The sequence below is a fragment of the Homarus americanus genome, unplaced genomic scaffold, assembly GCF_018991925.1.
Source record: "Homarus americanus isolate GMGI-L3 unplaced genomic scaffold, GMGI_Hamer_2.0 scaffold30535, whole genome shotgun sequence".
NCBI lineage: Eukaryota > Metazoa > Arthropoda > Malacostraca > Decapoda > Nephropidae > Homarus > Homarus americanus.
The window spans coordinates 5166911-5189523 of record NW_024732440.1 but is presented as its reverse complement, the minus strand read 5'-3'; the positions used below and the strand labels follow the sequence as shown (position 1 = coordinate 5189523).

The following is a 22613-nucleotide window of genomic DNA, read 5'->3' as shown; positions in this document are numbered from 1 at the left end:
TCATTAACCTTCAACAATCAGAACAAAAGATGAGCAAATAGCAGAAATAAGTAAGATTCCGCTGACGGGTCAAATATACACAGCCAATATTCTATATAGGTAGACTACAGAGCTTAGTTTTAGTATTTTTTCCTTATTAGAACACCCTGACCACAGATTGGCTGACAAGTGGAATGCTCACTGGCAGCGTTCATAATCATGTCAACAACGCTGAAGAACAAAAAGGATGGCATTTGGACATAGCACACACGTGATTACTTTTTTGAAGAAAAAAATCCAAGGCACACAGATGTACGAAAATTGTACTTAATATGGGGCTTGCTCCAGGCAAGGAAATATACAAGCTGAGATCAAGATAAAATCTGAGGAAATATACTTTTTGCAACAGAGTAACTAACATTTGAAATAATCTGGCGGACTGGGCATTGAATACTGACTCAGTTTTGAGTTTTGAAAGAAACTTTGATAAAGTGTGGACCCACCAGGCACAAATGTTTGATATACAGCACAAATCAAATATAATAGCCTAGACCACCACCAAACCGGCCACACAAGTATAAGTGAAAGTTTAGAGCTGGAGTCACAGGCTCAATAGCCTTGTAGGGGTATCGAGATATTAATGTTGTCTAGCACTCAGGATGGAAGGAAACTCTAATGTGGTTTTCTTGTATAATATATAAGTTATATGAAGACAGTCTGGTGCTGGAGATGCCGTGTGGTGGGGAGCTGCTCAGTAGAAAACGTTCGGTGAGTAGCGTGTTGAAGGAGGTAGATGTGCAGGAGCTTCGTTAGAGAAGATGTTGCCTGTTGCTGGCCTCCTGGTTGAATAAATGTTAACAGCTAGGAGCATGCTGGAGGAGGTGTTGCTTGTTCAGGAAAATGGGCAGAATGAGAGTTGGTTGGTGAGGAAGCTCAGGGAAGGACATGCTCGCTGGCGGGAGCGAGGACCGCCAGGCAGGCAAGGAGAAGCGAGGGGCCGCCAGGCAGCGGCGGAGGAGGAGGTGTTGCTTGTTCAAGAAGATTGGTCAGAATGAATCTCAATGGAGAGACAGAGCTTATATACCCAGCAGCCGCTATGAGTCATGTTGGGAAAACCCAGAAAGTCGCCGGTGAATAGTTTCGTTGCTAGGCAACGGCACGTTGGAATGTGATAGCAGGTGGTGGCGGTGCTACGCAGTTTGTAGGGGAGACGTCCACTACAATACTCCCCCTTCCCTCCAGGCGGTGTAGGAGACTTGTTGTTTGTAGAGTTGCTTAGCACATGTGAGGCAGACCGGGCGGTGCATGCCTCATGTGAGACAACGGCGATGGCGTGATGAGCCGATCGCTGAAATACAACTGTCTAGATACACACTATCTGTGGGAGAAGGGAGAAAAAGGGTGTGTGGAGGCGATGAATGTTGTGCTTCCCTCACGACAGGTACAGGGTCGTCAGATGCGCCTGCTGGGGTGTGTGTGGGCCTGGGTCAGGAGCAGGGGCTGCGTCAGCAGAAGCGGATTAGGGCTCGTGACAGCAGCTGGGTCCACGACAGCAGCAGGGTGCAGGACATTAGCAGGGAGTACCTGAGGGAGAAAAGAGGGTGTGTGTGGGTCCGGATTCAGGAACAGAGGCCGCGTCAGGGGTTATTGCTGGGCCTGGGTCGGCGTCTGAGGCATGACGGGTGTGCTGGGGTCGTCAGAATGTGGTGCGTGAGGCAGGAAGAGGAGCCGGTGTCTGCTTGAAGACTGGGAGCATGATCAGTGTCTCCTCCATCCTGTGTGAGTGCTAATCTCCGGGAGTCACCATTGTAGGGGTTTCGAGATATTAATGTTGTCTAGCACTCAGGATGGAAGGAAACTCTAATGTGGTTTTCTTGTATAATATATAAGTTATATGAAGACAGTCTGGTGCTGGAGATGCCGTGTGGTGGGGAGCTGCTCAGTAGAAGACGTTCGGTGAGTAGCGTGTTGAAGGAGGTAGATGTGCAGGAGCTTCGTTAGAGAAGATGTTGCCTGTTGCTGGCCTCCTGGTTGAATAAATGTTAACAGCTAGGAGCTTGCTGGAGGAGGTGTTGCTTGTTCAGGAAAATGGGCAGAATGAGAGTTGGTTGGTGAGGAAGCTCAGGGAAGGACATGCTCGCTGGCGGGAGCAAGGACCGCCAGGCAGGCAAGGAGAAGCGAGGGGCCGCCAGGCAGCGGCGGAGGAGGAGGTGTTGCTTGTTCAAGAAGATTGGTCAGAATGAATCTCAATGGAGAGACAGAGCTTATATACCCAGCAGCCGCTATGAGCCATGTTGGGAAAACCCAGAAAGTCGCCGGTGAATAGTTTCGTTGCTAGGCAACGGCACGTTGGAATGTGATAGCAGGTGGTGGCGGTGCTACGCAGTTTGTAGGGGAGACGTCCACTACAGCCTCTTCCAGAAGTCATATGTGAGTATCTGTGAGTAAAAGGAAGTTCAATATAATGTTAGTCGAAAATGGGTAGTTTAGGTGCGCAGGAACCGTGAAGTCTTAAAACTATTAAAATTATTTTTTCTTCTATTTCCATCAATATTTGTATATTATTTAACAAACTTAGATAATAGTTAAATACAGAGTTTTTGTTGATTTTGGGGGGATTCTGTCGCTTTCTGTTTTGTTATACGGCAGTTTTAATGTAATCTAATCTTTTGTTCTTCAAAAATTATCACGAAACTAGTAGAAGTAAACTAAGCCAAATAAAAAAATTATCTAGACTCTACTAGAGGGACAAGAATTTTACTTAACATTTTCTTCGAAGAAAACGAGAAGAATGAAGGGAAACTTGACTGATACTGTACATATCGTGCAATGTCGCTGATTGTCTGCTTACAAGGTGTTTGGACAATCGTAACTCGTAAGTATGTGGGGTTTTTGAGATGTTTGGGTTCACACTCAGGATGGGATGGAGAAAGGAAACTCACAATGTGCTCTCTGTATACATGTTGTATTGGATGTACAATGCAGCTTGGTGCTGGGAAGGCAGCATGGTTACAAGCGTGATGTAGAGAGAGCTGGTTGGTGAGGATGCTCAGAGGAGAACCAGCTTGTGGGTCGCCATGCTCGCCGGCGGGAGAGAGGACCGCCAGGCAGGCGGAGGAGGAGGTGTTGCTGGCTGGTTGGTGTAGGTAGAAAGAGACAGGTCACCACGAGGTCAGGTCTTAAATAGCGGGGGTTGGCGTGGCTTAGTAGTTGACCCCCGCTCCGTGGGCGGCGCTGGTTGACCTAGACCACCAGGCATACACTGGGGAATTCGTGGGGTCGGCTGCGCAGCGACAAACAGCGTTTGTAGGGGAGAAATCCACTACAAGTACATAGGCAGTTAGTTATTCAGTAAAATCGTCAGACTATTTTATATTTTTCAAGTATGTTAGACAGTGCATTAGTAAACAGTAAACTATGTCGGTTTATCCAAGGATAGCTCAAGAAAGCCATTAAAATGTGTTGGGCTTTCAATAAATTCATCAATGCTGTTATTTGAGTTTGACAAATTCATTTGTCGGGTTACTTAAAAGTAACCCAATGTTCAGGATTCCTCTTCGGACTTGCTGCACCGATTGTTAAAACAAAAAGTGGCCGAAACGTGATTACAATGTTACAGACCCGAGTATCGTAAGTGCTATAATATTCAATGGTTGGTAACTTGTCTTAAACTCCATTTTATCATATACACAGATATATGGAGCTAATGGCTAACGTCAGCATTTGAGTAGTTGCTCAGCGTTCATCAATGGGAGATTCGATTAATGCAAACCTATCTTTCTCTCAACTGGCCGACATTGCCAACGCCATCTGTTGAACGATTGCCGAATTTAATTTGCCAGTTTCATATTATTAGAAGGTGTTTTACAATTTCCCTTTTCTTTTTCTCTTGGTATAACTCAGTTCTTCGTCTCTAGCCAAAAACTATATAGTCTTTGGTCTCTAGTCTTGGCCAGTGGCTGAAACTCTCTTGCCTGATTGGCTGAACACCCCAGGCCCAGAAGCTGCAGCAGGTGTTGAGTGACAATCTGCCCGTGGTGTGCTTACCTAGTCCTATACCCTGTACATTGATCCAACTTCCAACGTTCTAAGAAGAAACTTTGAGGGATGAAAACAGAAAATCCAGGTAATTGTTCACTTTTACATGATATTTTTTGTTGAAACAAAAGTATGGAATGAATGGATTGTAAGGTACTTGATAAAATGTACAGTATTTAAAATTAACAGACGGCGTTGGAATGGAAAATAAGATTTTTAATTTACACTGGAAACACAAAGTGGTAAAGTTTTAGTGCCGGTCATCCAGTGAATCTTAGGAATTTAACTATTGGAATCGATAGTTCAGACAAATCTAAGATATGTTTTTTTTTCTGTGACGTTTCCCTCGCAAATGACTTAACAGAAGTGTCTTACAATTGTTTAAGCTACTGATCCCAATAGTCTAAACTCCTAAGATTCTCCAGATGACCAAAACTAAAATATTAGCCAAAGTTTTGTCTTTTGTCCGACTTCAGCACCTGGGTGAACTGACAAAGATCACTGAACAATTGAAAATTTTAGCAGGAAAGAACCATTGAGCAATATATAATTAAACCACGAAAGTGCATAAGCCATGGCTTGCTGTTCCCCAAATATTTTTTTCTTAAATTCTAACATTAAATTCATAAGTCCCCTTCACTTTCTCGTTTACAGGGGCTTGCTCGGTTTTATGAAATGTGGCGAAGCCGTTTGGTTTATATTTTATAGTAAAAATAGTGGTCATTTTTTAGTTTCGACCAACCACGACTCTCGAGTTGAGCAATGTGTTTTTCCTCTGATATAGACAATTTTCTATGACGTTTCCGTCGCAAATGACCTAAAATTACCTAATCTAACTTCCAACCAGGGGGGCCCCGCCCTCTGGATCCCAGGTATATTTAAGTCATTTGCGAGGGCAACGTCATAGGAGAAAGTTATTAAAATTGTCTAAACCATCGGAAAAACACATTGATCAACTCGAGAACCATGGTTGGTCGAAACCACAAATTGACCAAACTAGCTAATTGGACAACTCGATAGTAACCATTCTAAGGATTCAAAATAACCAGAACCCCCCAAATCACTTGCTTGCATGTTTATAGTTTGAATATAGTGCACCAAATAGTGCGTGATTAGCTCTAGTAGACGGCCGCGAGGCGAGGTGGTTGTAGCTGTTTTGGCATCGTTAATTATTTTAATTGAGTTAGGGAATTCTTCTAAGTGGCTGTGTTTGATGTAAACACTCCTTGCTGTTTTTCATTTATTATCTAAGCAGCTATATACACATATGTATAATCTGAGAGAATAAATTATGAATTCTCTCCAGGGAAGTGTTGTAAATAATACCGAGACAACATTTGAGTTAAATGTCTGACTTCCCTGTCCAAGTAAACTGTCTTCTCTGGTGAATAAGTTGGTGTTATTCTTTTGGGTGATTATTTATATAAAGCAAAGGTGATGAGACAAAATTCATACTGTTAATGATAAATTTGGACCTAGCTTGGACTGTCATGTGTAATAGCCAACTATTTGACATCAGTGTGGGGGAGGGGGTTCAATGAGAGTTCATGCAATGGGGACTACCCAATTACGGCCAAACAGATGTGTTGTATGTATGATTCACCCAACTGTTTCAGAAACTAATTGTTCACTGCAACTTTTAACTGAATGGTATCAGGGCTGCATATTATTAATTTCAAAGGCTCAAAGAGTAACTAGGAAATATTTGAGTGAGGGAACTGTAACTATATGAAACCAAAGGTAACATTTGAAAATACGGCCAATTTATGATAGTAGCCAGGTTTCGATTTTCCATAAATACGTTTTTCAGTTAAAAACTATCTGACACTTTTCTAATGGCATTTCCGTTGGAAATTTGTTTTTCGAGGGGTAATTGTTGACGACTGACCTGTGGCCGATTTTTCATGGAAAACGTTAATAAAAACGCCGCAATTTGCTTTATAGTAGACAGTCGTAGTTTGTGCAGATGTGTTAAAAAGTGGTTATTTCTAAATTAAACCTAACCTAACCTTAGTTGATATGAAAAACAAGCCGCAGAAGTATTGTTAGAAAACCTCCCCAACCTAACCAAACCTACCTAACCTTACCCAACTTCCTAGCCCCCCGTATTTTAAACAAAACTTACAGATATGGTGTAATATTTTTTTGTGGACGTGAGAGCAGCCGTTTGTACCTAACGATTCTTTAAGCATACTGTACACTGAGCATCAGCGTAGATCAAGCCCAGGCGGTAGTGTTTTGAAATACGTAAATACTCTGTATGATTGGTTGTTTACATGTACATCTGGGATGAGATATCAGCTGCGCATTACCGCCGAAAGACAGTAGTTCGTGCCTAGGCACCAAACGCAGCATTTGCACAAGAAATGATTATCATATCAGAACTCACTGATGAAAATAAAGTATGAAAGTAAAACAAATAACTCATCTGCGGGTCAGTCATCAATTCTCTTTAGTTGTCTATTATCTCTTTGTTTGGGCGCACAAACGTACGTACATGTAGGTATCTCACACTCAGGAATGAGGTAGGATAGAAACTCACGATGCGCTTTCTGTGTATATATTGTTGTACAACGCAGTACTTAGGAGTAACTAGGTGAGGAGAAACTTGCTCAGAGGTCCTGTAGGGCGAGGAGGTTTCTGAGGAAGCTGAGTGGTGAGGAGCTGTGAGAGATGTTGCTGGTCCAGTAGCCGAGTGTACTGTAGAATGCTCTCCCGGTACGGTACGGAGTCTTTAGTTATGAGGTGAAAGAAGATTATTAGGGGTTGAAGGAAAAGTGGTGAAACTGAAATACAGTAGGAGTAGAAAGAATCTGGGCTCAACCAGATCGCTTCATCTTTCCTATTGGTGTTTTATCTTTGTTCTGCTCCCTTGGGTCGTCAGACCTTTGTATTAATATTGGTTTATTTATATAATGCTGCTTATTATTATTATTTTTTATTATTGTTAGAGTCAGTGAGCCCGCCCAGGTCCTTGTGTAACTGGGAGGGTAGTCACATATATATAAATATATATTTTTTGCTGAGGTGTTAGTTAAGTGTTAGTTGTGTTAGTCTAAAGGTACACTGTATGGAGAGGCCTGCCAGGTTCTTAATGGAGCTGGTAGGTCACTCATCTTTTATTTTCTCTATTAATGTTTTATGTGTATATTGGGGCAGGAGGTGGCTCAATTACTTCTTCCTGGCTGATGTAGCTGGGAGGGTAATCACATTATTATTATTCCCCTCCGATGGGTTAGCCGTTTTTTTTTTTTTTTACAAGATGTTAGTTAAATGTTAGTTGTTAGTCTAAAGGTACACTGCATGGAGAGGCCTGCCAGGTTCTTAGTGGAGCTGGTAGGTCACTCATCTTTTATTCTCTCTATTAATGTTTTATGTGTATATTGGGGCAGGAGATGGTTCAATTACTTTCTTCCTGGCTGATTTAAACCAACTGTGTTTTTGGAATTCTTCGTTGTCTATATTTATCCAGTTTTGATATGTTTGTGTTAAGTTCAGTCAATTTTTTCCAAATATTTGCAGCTTTGTTGTGTATATCTACATTGATTGCTAAGAGGTTTGTTCTCTTGTGTAGCTGTTCATTATTGATGTGGTCTGTATATTTTATGTTATATATAAATCTGAGGGCTATATTTTGTACTGTTTGTAACCTTTTAATGCTCGTTTTACTAAGTGTTCAATGGGATGGGTGGGTAGTCCATAATTGATTTGACAAGGGCAATATAAATCTTTTTGTTATTAGTGCCAAGGTTCTTAAAGCGTTTTATTTTTGATAATCTTATTCTTGCCTGTCGTTCTTTATCTTTTAAGTATGTTATATATCCTCTTTTTGTTAGTTTTAGTCCAAGCATCCTCCCTTCAGTGTCGTATGGGTATAGTTCCTGGTCGACTATTACTGGACTTGTTTTGCGATACGATACGAAGTCTTTAGTTAAGAGGTGAAAGAAGATTATTAGGAGTTGAAGGAAAAGTGGTGAAACTGAAATACAGTAGGAGTAGAAAGAATCTGGGCTCAACCAGATCGCTTCATCTTTCTTATTGGTGTTTTGTCTTTGTTCTGCTCCCTTGGGTCGTCAGACCTTTGTATTAATATTGGTTTATTTATATAATGCTGCTTATTATTATTATTTGTTATTGTTGGAGTTAATTGACCCATACAGGTCCTTATTGTAGCTGGAGTAGTCTATTTTTTTTTTTTTTTTTTTTTTTTTTTTTTTTGGGGTGTTAAGTGTTAGTTGTGTTGAGTCTAAAGTGCACCAGCATGGAGGCCTACGAGTTCTTAGTGGGACGGTTGGTCACTCATCTTTATTCCTCTAGTAATGTTTATACTTAAGTAATGACATGTTGGGCAGAGTGGTTCAATTACTTCTTCTGTTGTGATATGGCTGGAGAATAATCATTGTATTATTTTTTTTTTTTTTTTTTTTTTTTTGTTAGTAGGCCTTACAGGTCCTTGTGGCAGGAGGTGATCTGACCTTTTTTTTTTTTTTTTTTTTTACTAAGATGTTAGTTAAATGTTAAATGTTAAATGTTAAATGTTAAATATTAGTTATGTTAGTCTAAAGGTACACTGTATGGAGAGGCCTGCCAGGTTCTTGTGGAGCTGGTAGGTCACTCTCATCTTTTATTCTCTCTATTAATGTTTTATATGTATATTGGGGCAGGAGATGGTTCAATTACTTTCTTCCTGGCTGATTTAAACCAACTGTGTTCTTGGAATTCTTCGTTGTCTATATTATTTATCCAATTTTGATATGTTTCTGTGTTAAGTTCAGTCACTTTTTTCCAAATATTTGCAGCTTTGTTGTGTATTTCTACATTGATTGCTAGGAGGTTTGCTCTCTTGTGTAGCTGTTCATTATTGATGTGGTCTGTATATTTTATGTTATATATAAATCTGAGGGCTATATTTTGTACTGTTTGTAACCTTCTAATGCACGTTTTACTAAGGGTGTTCAATGGGATGGGTGGGTAGTCCATAATTGATTTAACAAGGGCAATATAAATCTTTCTTTTGTTATTAATGCTAAGGTTCTTAAAGCGTTTTATTTTTGATAATCTTATTCTTGCCTGTCGTTCTTTATCTTTTAAGTATGTTATATATCCTCTTTTTGTTAGTTTTAATCCAAGCATCCTACCTTCAGTGTCGTATGGGTATAGTTCCTGGTCGACTATTACTGGACTTATTTTAATCTTCAGCTGTTAATTATTATCTGATTTGTTCTGTCGATTTTCCATTTTTCTCCGAAATCATTTGTTTTTTATCGCTCTTACGGTATGGAGTGCCATAAATTGAGTTGATTTTCTGGTGTGATACTATTTGAGTAATATCATCAGCAAACATTACATATTCACTAAAGGGGGTAGGTTGAGGTGTGTCTGAAGTATAAATTGTATATAGTGTTGGAGAAAGGCATCCTCCTTGAGGTACTCCACTCTCAAGATTAAACATAGTTCCTAAAAAGTTTCCAATTTGAATTTGTGCTCTCCTATCATCTAAATAGTTACACAATATTCTTAGCAAATATTCGTTAAGTCCCACTTGTTTTGCTGGACAGGCATGGCCGTATTTATACAATTTACGAGGATCAGGATTTGGGATGCGTGTAGAGCGAGAGCCAATCACAGAGGAGAATGCCAGAAGTACCCGGCACTCTGATCCTGGCGTTGCTACGTGTGCGTCCGCACTGTGGAGTAGGTTGTAGTGGACTTCTCCCCTACAACTAAATTAACCCACTCAATTGCGTATCCGCATTCCAATGCGACACCAGATGTTACGGTAACCTAGCAACGGAACTAGAGACCGGCGACTTTCTCGGGTTTTCCCAACATGACTCATAGAGGACTCACGGCTGCTGGGTATATAAGCTCTGTCTCTCCATTGAGATTAGATTATTAGGGGTTGAAGGAAAAGTGGTGAAACTGAAATACAGTAGGAGTAGAAAGAATCTGGGCTCAACCAGATCGCTTCATCTTTCTTATTGGTGTTTTGTCTTTGTTCTGCTCCCAAAGGTCTGACGACCCAAGGGAGCAGAACAAAGACAAAACATAAAAATAACGATGATTAACTAAAGACTCCGTACCGTATCGAGATTCATTCTGGTCTCTCTTCTTGAACAGGCAACACCTCTTCCTCCGCCGCTGCCTGGTGGCCCTCGCTTCTCCTCGCCTGCCTGGCGGTCCTCGCTTCTCGCCAGCGAGCATGGCGACACACCAGCTGTCCTTCTCTGAGCTTCCTCACCAACCAGCTCTCATTCTGCCCATCTTCCTGAACACGCAACACCTCCTCCAGCAAGCTCCATGCTGTCCAGCTTTCATTCAACCAGGAGGCCAGCAACAGGCAACATCTTCTCTAACGAAGCTCCTGCACATCTACCTCCTTCAACACGCTACTCACCGAACGTATCTACTGAGCAGCTCCTCACCACACGGCACCTCCAGCACCAGACTGTCTATCATATAACTTATATTATACAAGAAAGCCACATTAGAGTTTCCATCCATCCTGAGTGCTAGACAACATTATACCACGAATTCCTACAAGGTCTACCAGCGTCGCTGGCTGTACGTTGATTGGCTGGTAGGCGTGCGGGAGCTCAGTCATCAGTTGGAAGTTGTAGGGGAGAGGAGCCACTACAATACAATTGGTAAAACTGCAGTTTCGGACAATATGGCTCTAGAGTTGAGCAATGTGTTTTTTCGATGGCTTGGACAATTTTAAGGCTTTTCTTTGACATTTCCATCGCAAATGACCTAAAATTACTTAACCTAACCTTCTAACGGGGTGGGGGGCTCTCTCTGTCTTCCTGGATCTCCCGGTATATTTAACTAATTTGCAAGGGAAACATCATACAAGAAAATTGTCTTAAAAGTGCCTAAACCATCGGAAAAACACATTGATCAACTCGAAACCATATTGTTCGAAACTACTGTACAGTAATATCAAAATTACCAACAATATTACTTGTTTAAAGTGGGCAGGGTTTTAGAAGTGGAGGAAAAATGTGTGGTAAAATACTAAAAATAACATCAAACAAACCTTTGAAAACCTGACCTAACGTTTCCTAACTTGTAACAATTTTAAGAATCGCTTTAGAGTTTACACATCCCTCCTGATCTGAACACCGAAAGCACCATCACCTACTAAACACCAAAAACATAAGATTCAGATTTCAGATTTGCCCCGAGGGGCTAGTTTATTGGCACCCCTTACATCCTGTGCAAGGTGAAGCGCAGAAGCGTTTACAGCCCAACAGAGTATGAAAGTTCATACTTGCGCATGACTCGACATTAAGGGCGTATAAAGCCTGAAGGGTCATAGGTTCTGTCAAGTTACATAAAGTGAGAGAATGATGAGTGTGGGGGGAAAGTTCCCGGTACATTTCATCTGTTTAAAGTGGCAGGTCCCTAATAATGTCAAATGCCAGGCCTGTGACCAAAAACATAAGGTGAACTTTTTAAAGTTTAAGGATTTTTAAGGTTATGAAACGTCAGGTCAGGTTTTCAAAGGTTTGTTTGTTATTTTGAGTATTTTACCACACATTTTTATCGACTTTAAAGCCCTGCACACTTTAAACAATTAATATTGTTGGTAATTTTATATTAAAATACTCGAAAAATATAAATTTCCGACGGAAATGACAATGAAGAAAGGTGTCTTAGAATAGTCTGAACTATGTGAAAAAAAATATTTTTATGGAAAAATCGAAACCTGGCTACCATCATAAATTGACCGAAAATACAGTCTGGTAATACTGGAGCAGATGGCTAACACCAGAAGTTAGATTTCGTTCATTTTTTCCACATATGTTCTTTGGATGATAGCTCCCTCACAGAAGGCATGTAGCCTCTTGCGAAATCCTCACTGAAGGTTCGAATTCTCTGGGAATTGGTATTTATCTCTAGGCCTCCTATTGTTCCAACAAGCCCGCGGCCAAGTCATCGGTTGCGGGGTGAGTGGCAGGCCCGTCGAGGGCGGTTCACTCTTACTATTCTGTGAAGCCTGCTGCTTACAGACAAAGCAAAAATGTAGTGGTTGCTAAGAAGCTCCAATCTAAGGGCGCTTCTAAGCCTCTTTGGTAATATCAATGCGCCATCTCCTATAGTGAAATCTCCATGGGTTACGGACAAACTGGGAGGAGCTCGAACTGCACCTGCACAGGTTCCTGTCGGTCTGTGCTTGTCTGCAGGAGACCATGGTTGGCTCGTACTCCCATCCCAGGGGTTATCTGCTTTTTCCCCATGATTCCATAGGGGCCATCATGGGGGCGCCGCTATTTTTATAGATGCCTCTCAGGGTATCTCGTAACTTTAACGTTACCTGTCCCCTGCAGGTAGTTGCTGTTCAGCTCCACCTACGGCGCACGTTTAATTTGTTCCTTTACTTCCCACCTAATTCGCCGGTTGATAGAGGATCTTCCGTCTTTGGTCCGTCCAATCCGTGATCTCGAGTTTTCCCGACGCTGCCCTCGACTTCACCTGGACAGGGCTGATTGGTTGTGGTTTCTGTTGAAGTTCGTGTTCATTTTTGGTGGATATCAACGAAATATGATGCGAGAGGCTCAGACAATGACACAGACGATGTTGCTTCTTCCAGTATATTTCGGGACCATCCGTAAAAACAAAACAAAAACATAACATGCGCAGCAGTGGCGCTTTATTCCAATAACTAACATAAAACATAATAGAACATATTCATATAAATATGGGGTAACCTAGTTTATATCTTACAGTTTCGGGGGCTTGCCACTGTAGACCGGGATGTTGCAGAGTTCATGGAAGTTGATAGCGCTGTCGAATACTTTTCCACCTTTCTCCAATGTTCTAGTGAGCTTTCCATCCCTCAGACCTCGCGCAACCGCCGCGCCGGACGGTTCCTTGGTGGTCTGAGGAGTGCAGGCAGGCTGTGGTTGAGCGTCATCGGGCTTATAGACGGTACCGCCGTCACAAGACTAACTTTTATCGTGGAGAATACAAAGAGAGCCAAGGCCCGACGGATGCGATACGCCCACATGGTAGAAAGGATTTGGGTTTGACTTGACCTCGCTTGCAACCCGCCTCTGGAACTTATTTTCAGCCCTTTTGCACTCTGTACTCTGAATTTTCTTGGTTCCTGGACCTGGCATATATCCTCCTGTCCTGGTCGTCATTTGTTTTAACCCACCTCTTGAATTCCTGCGATTTTTTCTTTACATTGTCAACCGCTGCATGGTTCAGAAGTATGTAACGGTCTCCTTGTATTCTTCGAGCCAGTGGACTTCGTCTTTGGTATACTCGTATATTTATCATTAAAATAGTTTATTATACTGGCTATGATATTCAGCATAGTGTCTGCGTTCTTGTATTATTGATTCAGGCCAGTGAATACCTCTTATCCTGTCGTAATCGCCCGTATGATATTTGAACCTTGACCTGCATTTATCATGACCCAAGTAACAGTTAAATCTGACTGACAACCTCGCGTGGTGACTGGTGTCACCGATAGGTGTTCCAGCTTGGCCACCATACCCTCCTCGTTAGTTATGATAAGGTCCAGCGGTTTGGGTGTTTGTTCCTACTGTAGTGAGTCGGGTCTTTTAACAAGTTGGAATACAAATTTCCAGAGTTTCTACACAACAGCGACATTATTAAAGTCATTTGGCGTCGTTTCATTTTTCCAGCCGATGTCGCCATAGTTAAATCCCCCAAGACAAGGTGACTAGAGTTGAGCTCTGTTGCGTTGTCAATTAAGGCTCTTTAAGTTCCTTTGGTTTAATAAGATGCAATTTAGTGACCTGTAGATACTTCCAACAATCAGCAAGTGTCTCCCTATTAGTTTAATTTTACCACTTCGATTCTTCACAAACATCCTCCCCTGTACCCTCACCTGACTGGCTCTAAGGTCTTGCAAGGTGCCCGAGAACGGTTCGTAAACGTCATGTCCATCTAGTGCAGGGGTTTTCAAACTATGGGTCCCGACCCTTCAGTGGGTCGCGAAATAAATAAATTGGGTCGCAAAATAAAAATGGGTCGCGAAAAATAATCGGAATATTTTTATTTTCATACAATTGGATACATATAATTCAAATATAAATGGATCATGAGAAATTTACATGAATTTTGTCGATGCTAAATAAAGGAAAATTGTGAAGTGTTTGTCTTTGATTTACTCATTTCATATCATTACACTTAGGTTTAATGGGTCGCAATTCAAATTGTTGTTCTGGCTGTGGGTCACAGTAAATAAAGTTTGAAAAACACTGATCTAGTGTATATTTGAACTCAGTCCTGACAAATCTTGCAAAGACACTTTCCACAATTACCTTAAGAGAATTGGATAGAACGTTAAACTCCTTTCCACCACACCCCCTTTATTTATATATAAATTCAACCCATATTGGTAGCTTATAACAGGTTATAACGACAGCAATTTTAATGATAACAAATCTCATTTATAATACAAATGTCACGCAAATTATATCCTCGTCCATCCATCAACGAAAAGTAAATTTTCACCCCTTTGCTTGGCTGTGACTCCTTTATAGATATTGAAATATACTCGTATACTAGTCGAACAGATTGCAATTAGTTATGCTAGAAACTGTAGTGCTGCTCTGAACTTGGTCCGGATGAGTCAAGCGCAGCTCTGAACTTGGCCGGAGGCGTCAAATGCAGCTCTGAACTTGGCCCGGATGTGTCAAGCGCAGCTCTGAATTTGGCCCAGATATGTCAAGCGCAGCTCTGAACTTGGCCCGGACGTGTCGAGTGCAGCTCTGAACTTGGCCCGGACGTGTCGAGTGCAGCTCTGAACTTGGCCCGGACGTGTCGAGTGCAGCTCTGAACTTGGCCCGGACGTGTCGAGCAGCTCTGAACTTGGCCCGGACGTGTCGAGTGCAGCTCTGAACTTGGCCCGGACGTGTCGAGTGCAGCTCTGAACTTGGCCCGGACGTGTCGAGTGCAGCTCTGAACTTGGCCCGGAGGTGTCAAGCGCAGCTCTGAACTTGGCCCGGATCTATTCAGTGCAGTCCTGAACTTGGCCTAAATCTGCTAAATGCAATTCTGATCTCGGACCTATGTACGTATACTAAATGCAGTTCTGATTCTTTCACAGCTTCAGGTGGTGCCATGTCAGAGTGTGGAGAAATAGACACTTGGAAAGACTGCCTGGGTAAGGTAGAGACAATTTTGCCTGACCATCGATGCCAAGACCACCTGCATGATATTTCGTTCTGTCGGTCTGTCAAACCTATGACCACCAGGACTTTAGACGACTTCGAGGTAATGCCAATTAAAACTTTAATCTTTACTGAAGTCCACAAATCTAGAGAAGGAACTTGTTCGGGCAGACAGCACCAGTCTGCAAAAATCCAAAAGTTTGAAGGTAAGAATCCAATTGTTGAACTCGTGGCAAGACTGGAGGCCATAAGGTTCCCATCCGAAGCTCCTCTGAACAAGTCTTCCCAACGTGAATCTGGAAGTGTTTATGACATCTGTAGTCAATGTGAACGTTGTAATACGAATAATGGTCAGATGTATGAGAATGAGGGTATTTATCAGGTGAAAGAGAACTTTGAACACGGGAGAGATGCGGTTAATTGTGTAGAGGGAGACCAACATTTTCTTCTGAAGGGGGATGTTGCTATGGAGAACAAATTCGAATTTACAAATTTAGCTGAACTTCAGCTGTCTGTTGTGCCATTCGCTGAGACAAAACGTTTTAAAAAAAAAGGAAGAAATTGGCACAGATCGTTTAAAACAAAAGTGAGGTTTCATGTACAGTTGAAGGAAACGCAAGTTTTACAGGTCTTAACGAAATAAATCCTCTTAAAACCTCCAAAGGTAAGCAACTTTCAAAAAACAAAAGTATGACAAATTCATTGAACAACTTTTCTCTGGCTAAATGGAAGTTGGATGATATGAAGAGCCATAGCGGTTTTGTGGAGGGAGGCCAGCGTGGTGATCCAGAACGAAAGATTCCTGTCAATAGAGATTACCAAAATGATATACAGAGGCGATGTCAGCGGCATGTGCAGGAATTTAGCAAGCAAATTAAAAAAATGCGGACCTGGATTATGAACGCTCGGGTGTACTCCCCACAACACGATGATCTGAACCTTCTTGGCCATCCACAAGGCCAGGCACTATTTAGCTGTCTATGTGATGAACCACAAAGCTCTGCTTTGGATCTTCAGATTCATAGACATCATTCAATGGGTCTGTCGCTAAGAAGCCACCTGCAGTATGATGACCATGGCGACGACCAGCATGGCTGCGGCGACGACCAGCATGCTGAGTCCTTGGCGACGACCAGCATGGCCTTGGCGACGACCACATGGCCTACGACGACCAGCATGGCCTTGGCGACCACCAGGAGGATGATGGTCACGACGACGACCACCACCAGGAGGATGACGTTCACGACGACGACCACCACCAGGAGGATGACGGTCACGACGACGACCACACCAGGAGGATGACGGTCACGACGACCACCACCAGGAGGATGACGGCTACGATGACGACCACACCAGGAGGATGACGGTCACGACGACGGTGACACCACCAGGAGGATGACGGTCACGACGAACGACCACCAGGAGGATGACCAGCGACGACGACCACCACCAGGAGGATGACGGTCACGACGACGAGACCACCACCAGGAGGATGACGGTCACGACGACGACCACCACCAGGAGGATGACGGTCACGACGACGACCACCACCAGGAGGATGACGGTCGACGACGACGACCACCAGGATGGACGGTCCGACGACGACGACCACCAGAGGATGACGGTCACGACGACGACCACCAGGAGGATGACGGTCACGATGACGACCAGGAGGATGACGGTCACGACGACGACCAGGAAGATGACGGTCACGACGACGACCAGGAGGATGACGGTCAGGTTGAGCAAACACCGCCAGCTCCAGCCGCCAAAAAAAGTCCTGGACATACTCAACTAAAGATCTCCAGTAGCAGACGTCGCCGCAACCCGAGGGGGGCGACGCGGGCGTGCCCAGGACCGCGGCGTGGCCCAGCGGAACCCGACGCGGCGTGGCCCAGCGGAACCCGAGCCGCGGCGTGGCCCAGCGGAACCCGAGCCGCGGCGGAACTCAGGGCCCAGGAGACCCTAGAGGATGACGAAGAAAAACATCATCATAAAATTGCCACCAATCGAGTATAAACTTATGGTTACAAGATTCATTTGCGGTCTGAATGAATTTACGGAGTACCTGACTCAGTTGGGAGCGAATAAGAAAACTATACATGCAGCATATGAATGTATTTCGGCGGAGGTGTTGCGGATACAGGGGGTGGTAGAAAGAGGCAGGGTGCTGGAGAAAGAGCTCCGGTTCATGTTGAGTCAACCTGCAATGGTCAATCAAGATCAACCTACCCTTAACCAGAGACTAAAGGAGTTTTGTATAAAGGCTCGTAACTGGGCCACCAGCTCTACCAGTTTGGTGAATCAAGAATACCTTTTATTTTTGACTAAAGTGAGTATCAAGTTTTTTGGCAACTGTTGATTTAATCTTAAATTTATGCATGTAATTTGAAGAGTAATCTAAGTTTATCCTATAATTCTTCTGCAACTTGTTCCTTGGCTAGGAATTGGTGTTCACCGTTGGGCGCGCAGATGACGAGATGCTGAGGCAATTGTCGGGAGAGTTCATGGCAAGGCAGTTCGTTAGTGACCACAGATACTGCCCGGTGAAGTATGACCGTGGTCGTAAAGACCATACTTCTCGTATCTACCTCCACTGCCAACGGGAACTGCCACCTCCCAAACTGATCGTGGACGCAGGTGTAAGTCCTCTTGCTACAGTGATGTACAGTAGATTCCCCCAAACAATAGGGATTTGCTTTATTTGTCTAACAAGCACACAAGTAGAGTTCTCTGGGTACAAATCTTACTTTTGTTTGAAAGGATTACGCCATTAATATTAATCAATTGGGAGTTTTAGGGGTTATCGTCCGACTACTATCTTAACGTGTATAACCAAACTTTTCGTAAAGTGGGTTGGTACTGATGTATTCATTTAGTTATTATAATCTGTGATCGCTTGTAAAAAAATCGCACCACACGCATGCACGCACCCAGGGACGGTTTAAGACTTTCGTAGGCCTTAGGCACCTCCAAGATATGGGGCCCCATTTGACAGCATATTCACTAATAACACAAGCTAGTACCTAATTATAAAATGTGATGTCGAAAGAATAAGATAATCAAGTAACATAAATGATACTAATAGGATTAAGTAATAAATAAATGGAAAAAAAGTACCTCGGTATCAATTTAATAATAACCTGTAGAAAGGGAAAAGTTCTCGTATTATTTTTCGTAGGCCCCCAATATCTCGTAGGCCCTAGGCACTGTGCCTACTGTGCCTAATGGATAATCCGGGCCTGCACGCACCCACCACACCTGCGCGCACACACCATACGCACGCACACGTGCCTGAGATACAATGAGAGAGTCAGAAACGTGACTTGCTCTGACATACATGACCTGAAATGCTAGTGACAGGGAGAAGGAGGTTCAGGGGAAGAAAAAGGGAGGATTGAAGCGAATTTTAGGAGGAGAGAATAGGTGCAGTGGCTAAACACCGCTTGCGTGAGGGAGTGTAAGTTGGAGGCAGCAGCAACTCGCCCGGACGCGGCCAGGAGGCGACAGGACTGAGCCAGGCTAGCTTCAGGTGCGTGTTGGGTTGGGCCATGGATTCTCAGTGCTTGGTCGGCTAGATTGTGTGTGTTGTTTTCTTGTGTGGAGGAAATGTCTTGGTATTCTTCTTAGCTTGATAAAGATTTTCTTCTAACTCTCCTCCTCTTCTTGCTCTCTTGGAGTGTCCATTCGTTCGTGTTTGGGTCTTGTTGTTCGTCTTCCTCGAGTCTTAAGTCCTCATAGGTGTGGAAGAAGTCGGAGATGGTGAGGTTGACCACGTGGGCTTCAGCTCCACGGGCCTCGTGGTGTTCTTGATTCTGTGTGGCGGGTGTCTTTTCTTGTGTTTTCTTTTCTTGATTTTTCTTTTCTGCTGGTTTTTTCTTGTCTTGGGAGCGTACAGCAAGGAGGGCCTCTTTGTAGCTCAGTTTCTTGTCGAGTCTCGCCTTGGCTATCCTGCATTCCTCCTTCCATTTCGGGCAGGTCCGATCGGCGGAGGAGTGTGGGCCGCCACAGGCAGCGCATTTTTTTACTGTGTTGGGGCAGACCGTGTAGCGGTGTCCGGGGTTGCTGCACAGGGAGCAGGTTTCCTCCTGCGCCTCACACTTGTTGACAGTGTGTCCGTAGTGCTGGCATTTGTAACAGCGTTTCGGTCTGCAGTAGGGCTTGACTGGCACAGTTACCCACGCCAGTTGAGCCTCCTTGGGTAAGGTTGTATGGTGTCCGATGAGGGCAGTGGTGTCGGACAGCTTCTTCACAACTTGGAGTTGCCCCTTGAGGAGCTCACTCAGCTCTGCTTGGTCCACGTGGGCAATTTCGGCGTGGGAGATTACTCCCAGCTTCAGGTTGTCCCACTTGTAGGCAATCATTTTAAATGGAATGCCGTTGGTGTCTGGGATCTCCGCGAGCTGTACGGGCATACCCTTCTCGGCGAAGGTGATCTTGATGTCACCATGGAGCTTCAGTCTCTAACCCTCTCTCACCTTGAATGGTTACGAGTTTGATAACGTGGCGCGGATACGTCCGGATACGCCGACCTGCCCCAAGGAATTAAACCTAGTTCTCAAGAAGTTCTTTGAAACTAATGAGATCGTGGGGGTCACCAAGGTGGAACGACTGAAGCTCCATGGTGACATCAAGATCACCTTCGCCGAGAAGGGTATGCCCGTACAGCTCGCGGAGATCCCAGACACCAACGGCATTCCATTTAAAATGATTGCCTACAAGTGGGATATGAGCTGAGTAATCTCCCGAAGGCTGGACAGAATGGCAGGGAAAGAGCTCAGAAAGACGCCGCAGAATCAAGCTCCTCGGCCCGTGGACTGGCACGTTAATCGGACATAAAGGAAGAACAACAGACTCAAACACGAATGAATGGACACTTCAAGAGACAGAAGAAGAGAGAAAATCTACATCAAGCTAAGAAGAATACCCAGAGAGAAGACCAAGACATTTCCTCCACACAAGAAAACAACAAACAAGTCTAGCCGACCAAGCACTGAGAATCCATGGCCAACCACCTGACGCTGACCTGACGCTAGCCTGACTCTGTCCCTCTTGCTCGTCCTGGGAGTTGCTGCTGCCTCCAACTTATACTCCTCACGCAAGCGGTGTTTAGCCACTGCACCTATTCTCTCCTCCTAAAATTCACTAATCCTCCCTTTATTCCTGAACCTCCTTTCGCATTTCATGTCATGTCATGTCAGAATACTTCTACACTCGGCTACTGGACCAGCAGCACCTCTCACAGCTCCACACCACCCAGCTTCCTCAGTAACCTCCTCGCCCTACAGGACCTCTGAGCAAGTTCTCCTCACCTAGTCACTCCTAAGCACTGCGCTGTACAACAATATATATACAGAAAGCGCATCGTGAGTTTCTATCCTACCTCATTCCTGAGTGTGAGATACCTACATGTACGTACGTTTGTGTGCCCATAATAAGAGAATTGACAACTGGCCACATACAGTACGCTACAACAACATTCTTACATCATTATCAAAGAATGGACAAGGGCCTACTGATAGTTCGCCATTAGATTTTAGGGCGAGAAGAGACTGACGTATTCTTTCAAGAAATTAATTACTTTCTAAAATATGAAACTGATGATCATTTCAATACAAACATCAGTGGCAACTGTCAACTGGGTTTGCCTTCTAGGGCAGGAATACGAATCACGCCTCTTGCAAACCTCTAACAAGAACTTATTTGACAATTTTACTAAGGGTAAATGTAGTTGAAGCTTTCAACGTCACTCCCAAGGGATTTTGAATGTTTCCTGTGTAAGTAGACATATCTAACTTAATAAAATACATACGCATTCAGTTGCCATCTCCAATTTCGTAACATGACCTGAGATACTAAGGAATATCAAGTCGTGGTACTATTCGAGAGAAAAGAGAGGACTGGCGCACGGAAGCGGTGGGAAAACGGACGCCTTAGATGCGACTCAGTAATAAGAAATAGCTTTGTGTTAGTGAGTATGGAGCGTAATATGAATCGTATAACGTGTTGACATATACCATTCCGACCAGTACAACACGCACCGCGCACACACCCCCACAAGCACACACAAGAGCACGTGCACCACCCTACAAGCACGCACGCATGCACCATACAGGCACGCACCACACACATTTTGTGTAAGTACTATAGTTTTATTTGTAGTGACATTTGTATAACATGCTTGAGAATTATTACTACACCGCTATACTGTATTGACAGAAGGAGAGTGCCAGTGTTTGTGGGGATGGTTCTTCAGTATTAACGTTTTTGGAGCTTTCCTGGGGCGGTGAATGTCGTGGCCGCGTCGACATACGACTGTTGGGCAACACAGTCATGGGTCACCACTTCCGGAGACTTTGTACTGGGGAGGAAGGCATCTCTTTCCGCAACACCTTCTTCCATGGGGCTGAGAGGAAGAACAGACCGGGAGAATCTATCAGATGGTGGAGCGGTAACCTCAGGGCCATTAGCGTTAAACCTATGAAGCAAAATCCAACTACAGTGGCTCTGAAATTGCCTGTCACAGATGGGCTTGTGTCAGGAGAAGTAAGAAGCGAGACATTCGGTTTCGTGTTTCGTATCTACACTAAAGATTCCCATGGTAAGCTACAGGAGGAAACCGCCTTTGGTACAGTAGAACATGGATTAGATATTCTTCAATATGCTGTCAACTTGAATGCCAAGGATGTAATCATCTATGAGTGTGGAATAGTTCTGGAGGACATTACGATGACCGAAAGGCGACTGAATAATTAATGTTTGTTAAGACTGTACCAGTGAATTTTATCGTATTTCGTGTTTTAATGTGACGACTTTAGGAAAGAAGGTGCAGATCTGTATTTTCTAAAATGAATTTATATTTATACCCTAGAGAATTTTACTACTGGAGTGTGTTAGGACGCCTGTGACACTGATAGTTCTCTGGTGATACCTGGGAAAAAAAAGTTTTTAATATTTAGGTTTGTAGAGAAAACTGGGTTCCTCCTCAGTTTAACACCTATTGAACCCCAGCACATGCTTGCTGGCGAATCTATCCTAGTAATTTACCACTTGTTATCTGCATAAATAATGACGAAACGAATTGTTTTGAAAGATTTTTAACGTTTGGTTTTACGAATACAGTACAAGGATTTAGTATTCCCAGTGTACATTATCGGAGTTTGGTGCTTTATAAAACAAAACACATGTACCGTATGTTAATTGTGATTTTTTGCTTAAGGTAGAATAAATTATTTTCAGTGTCTTAATAAAGATTTAAATGTAAGATTGATTTGGTGCATTTATATCCTTTCACTACAGGTTTAAATGGAAACTTAATGAACCAAGATTCTGTAGAACTCTGATTCATGTTGACTTCTATTCCATATTAATAAACTGTCCCCTAAGAAATAAGAACACATTTGTTTTAGCACACGTGTTAAATGCGGCTATTAAACCAAAAAC

The 22613-nt window shown here is 43.4% G+C and overlaps 1 protein-coding gene across 1 annotated transcript; it reads left to right on the top strand.

The window, feature by feature from the left end:
• Positions 1 to 3925: 3925 nt before the first annotated feature.
• LOC121868691 lies at positions 3926 to 22357 on the top strand. Its single transcript, XM_042369528.1, has 4 exons — positions 3926 to 4105; positions 15107 to 15273; positions 17615 to 17812; positions 21390 to 22357. The coding sequence occupies exons 1-4, from the start codon at positions 4087 to 4089 to the stop codon at positions 21924 to 21926; spliced, it is 921 nt and encodes a 306-aa protein (XP_042225462.1). The 5' UTR covers positions 3926 to 4086; the 3' UTR covers positions 21927 to 22357.
• Positions 22358 to 22613: the final 256 nt, after the last annotated feature.

Coding starts and splice junctions, on each gene's coding strand:
- LOC121868691 (XM_042369528.1), top strand. Junction 15,274..17,614: donor GGACTTTAGACGACTTCGAG/GTAATGCCAATT, acceptor TTCCTTGGCTAG/GAATTGGTGTTCACCGTTGG. Junction 17,813..21,389: donor AACTGATCGTGGACGCAGGT/GTAAGTCCTCTT, acceptor CTGTATTGACAG/AAGGAGAGTGCCAGTGTTTG.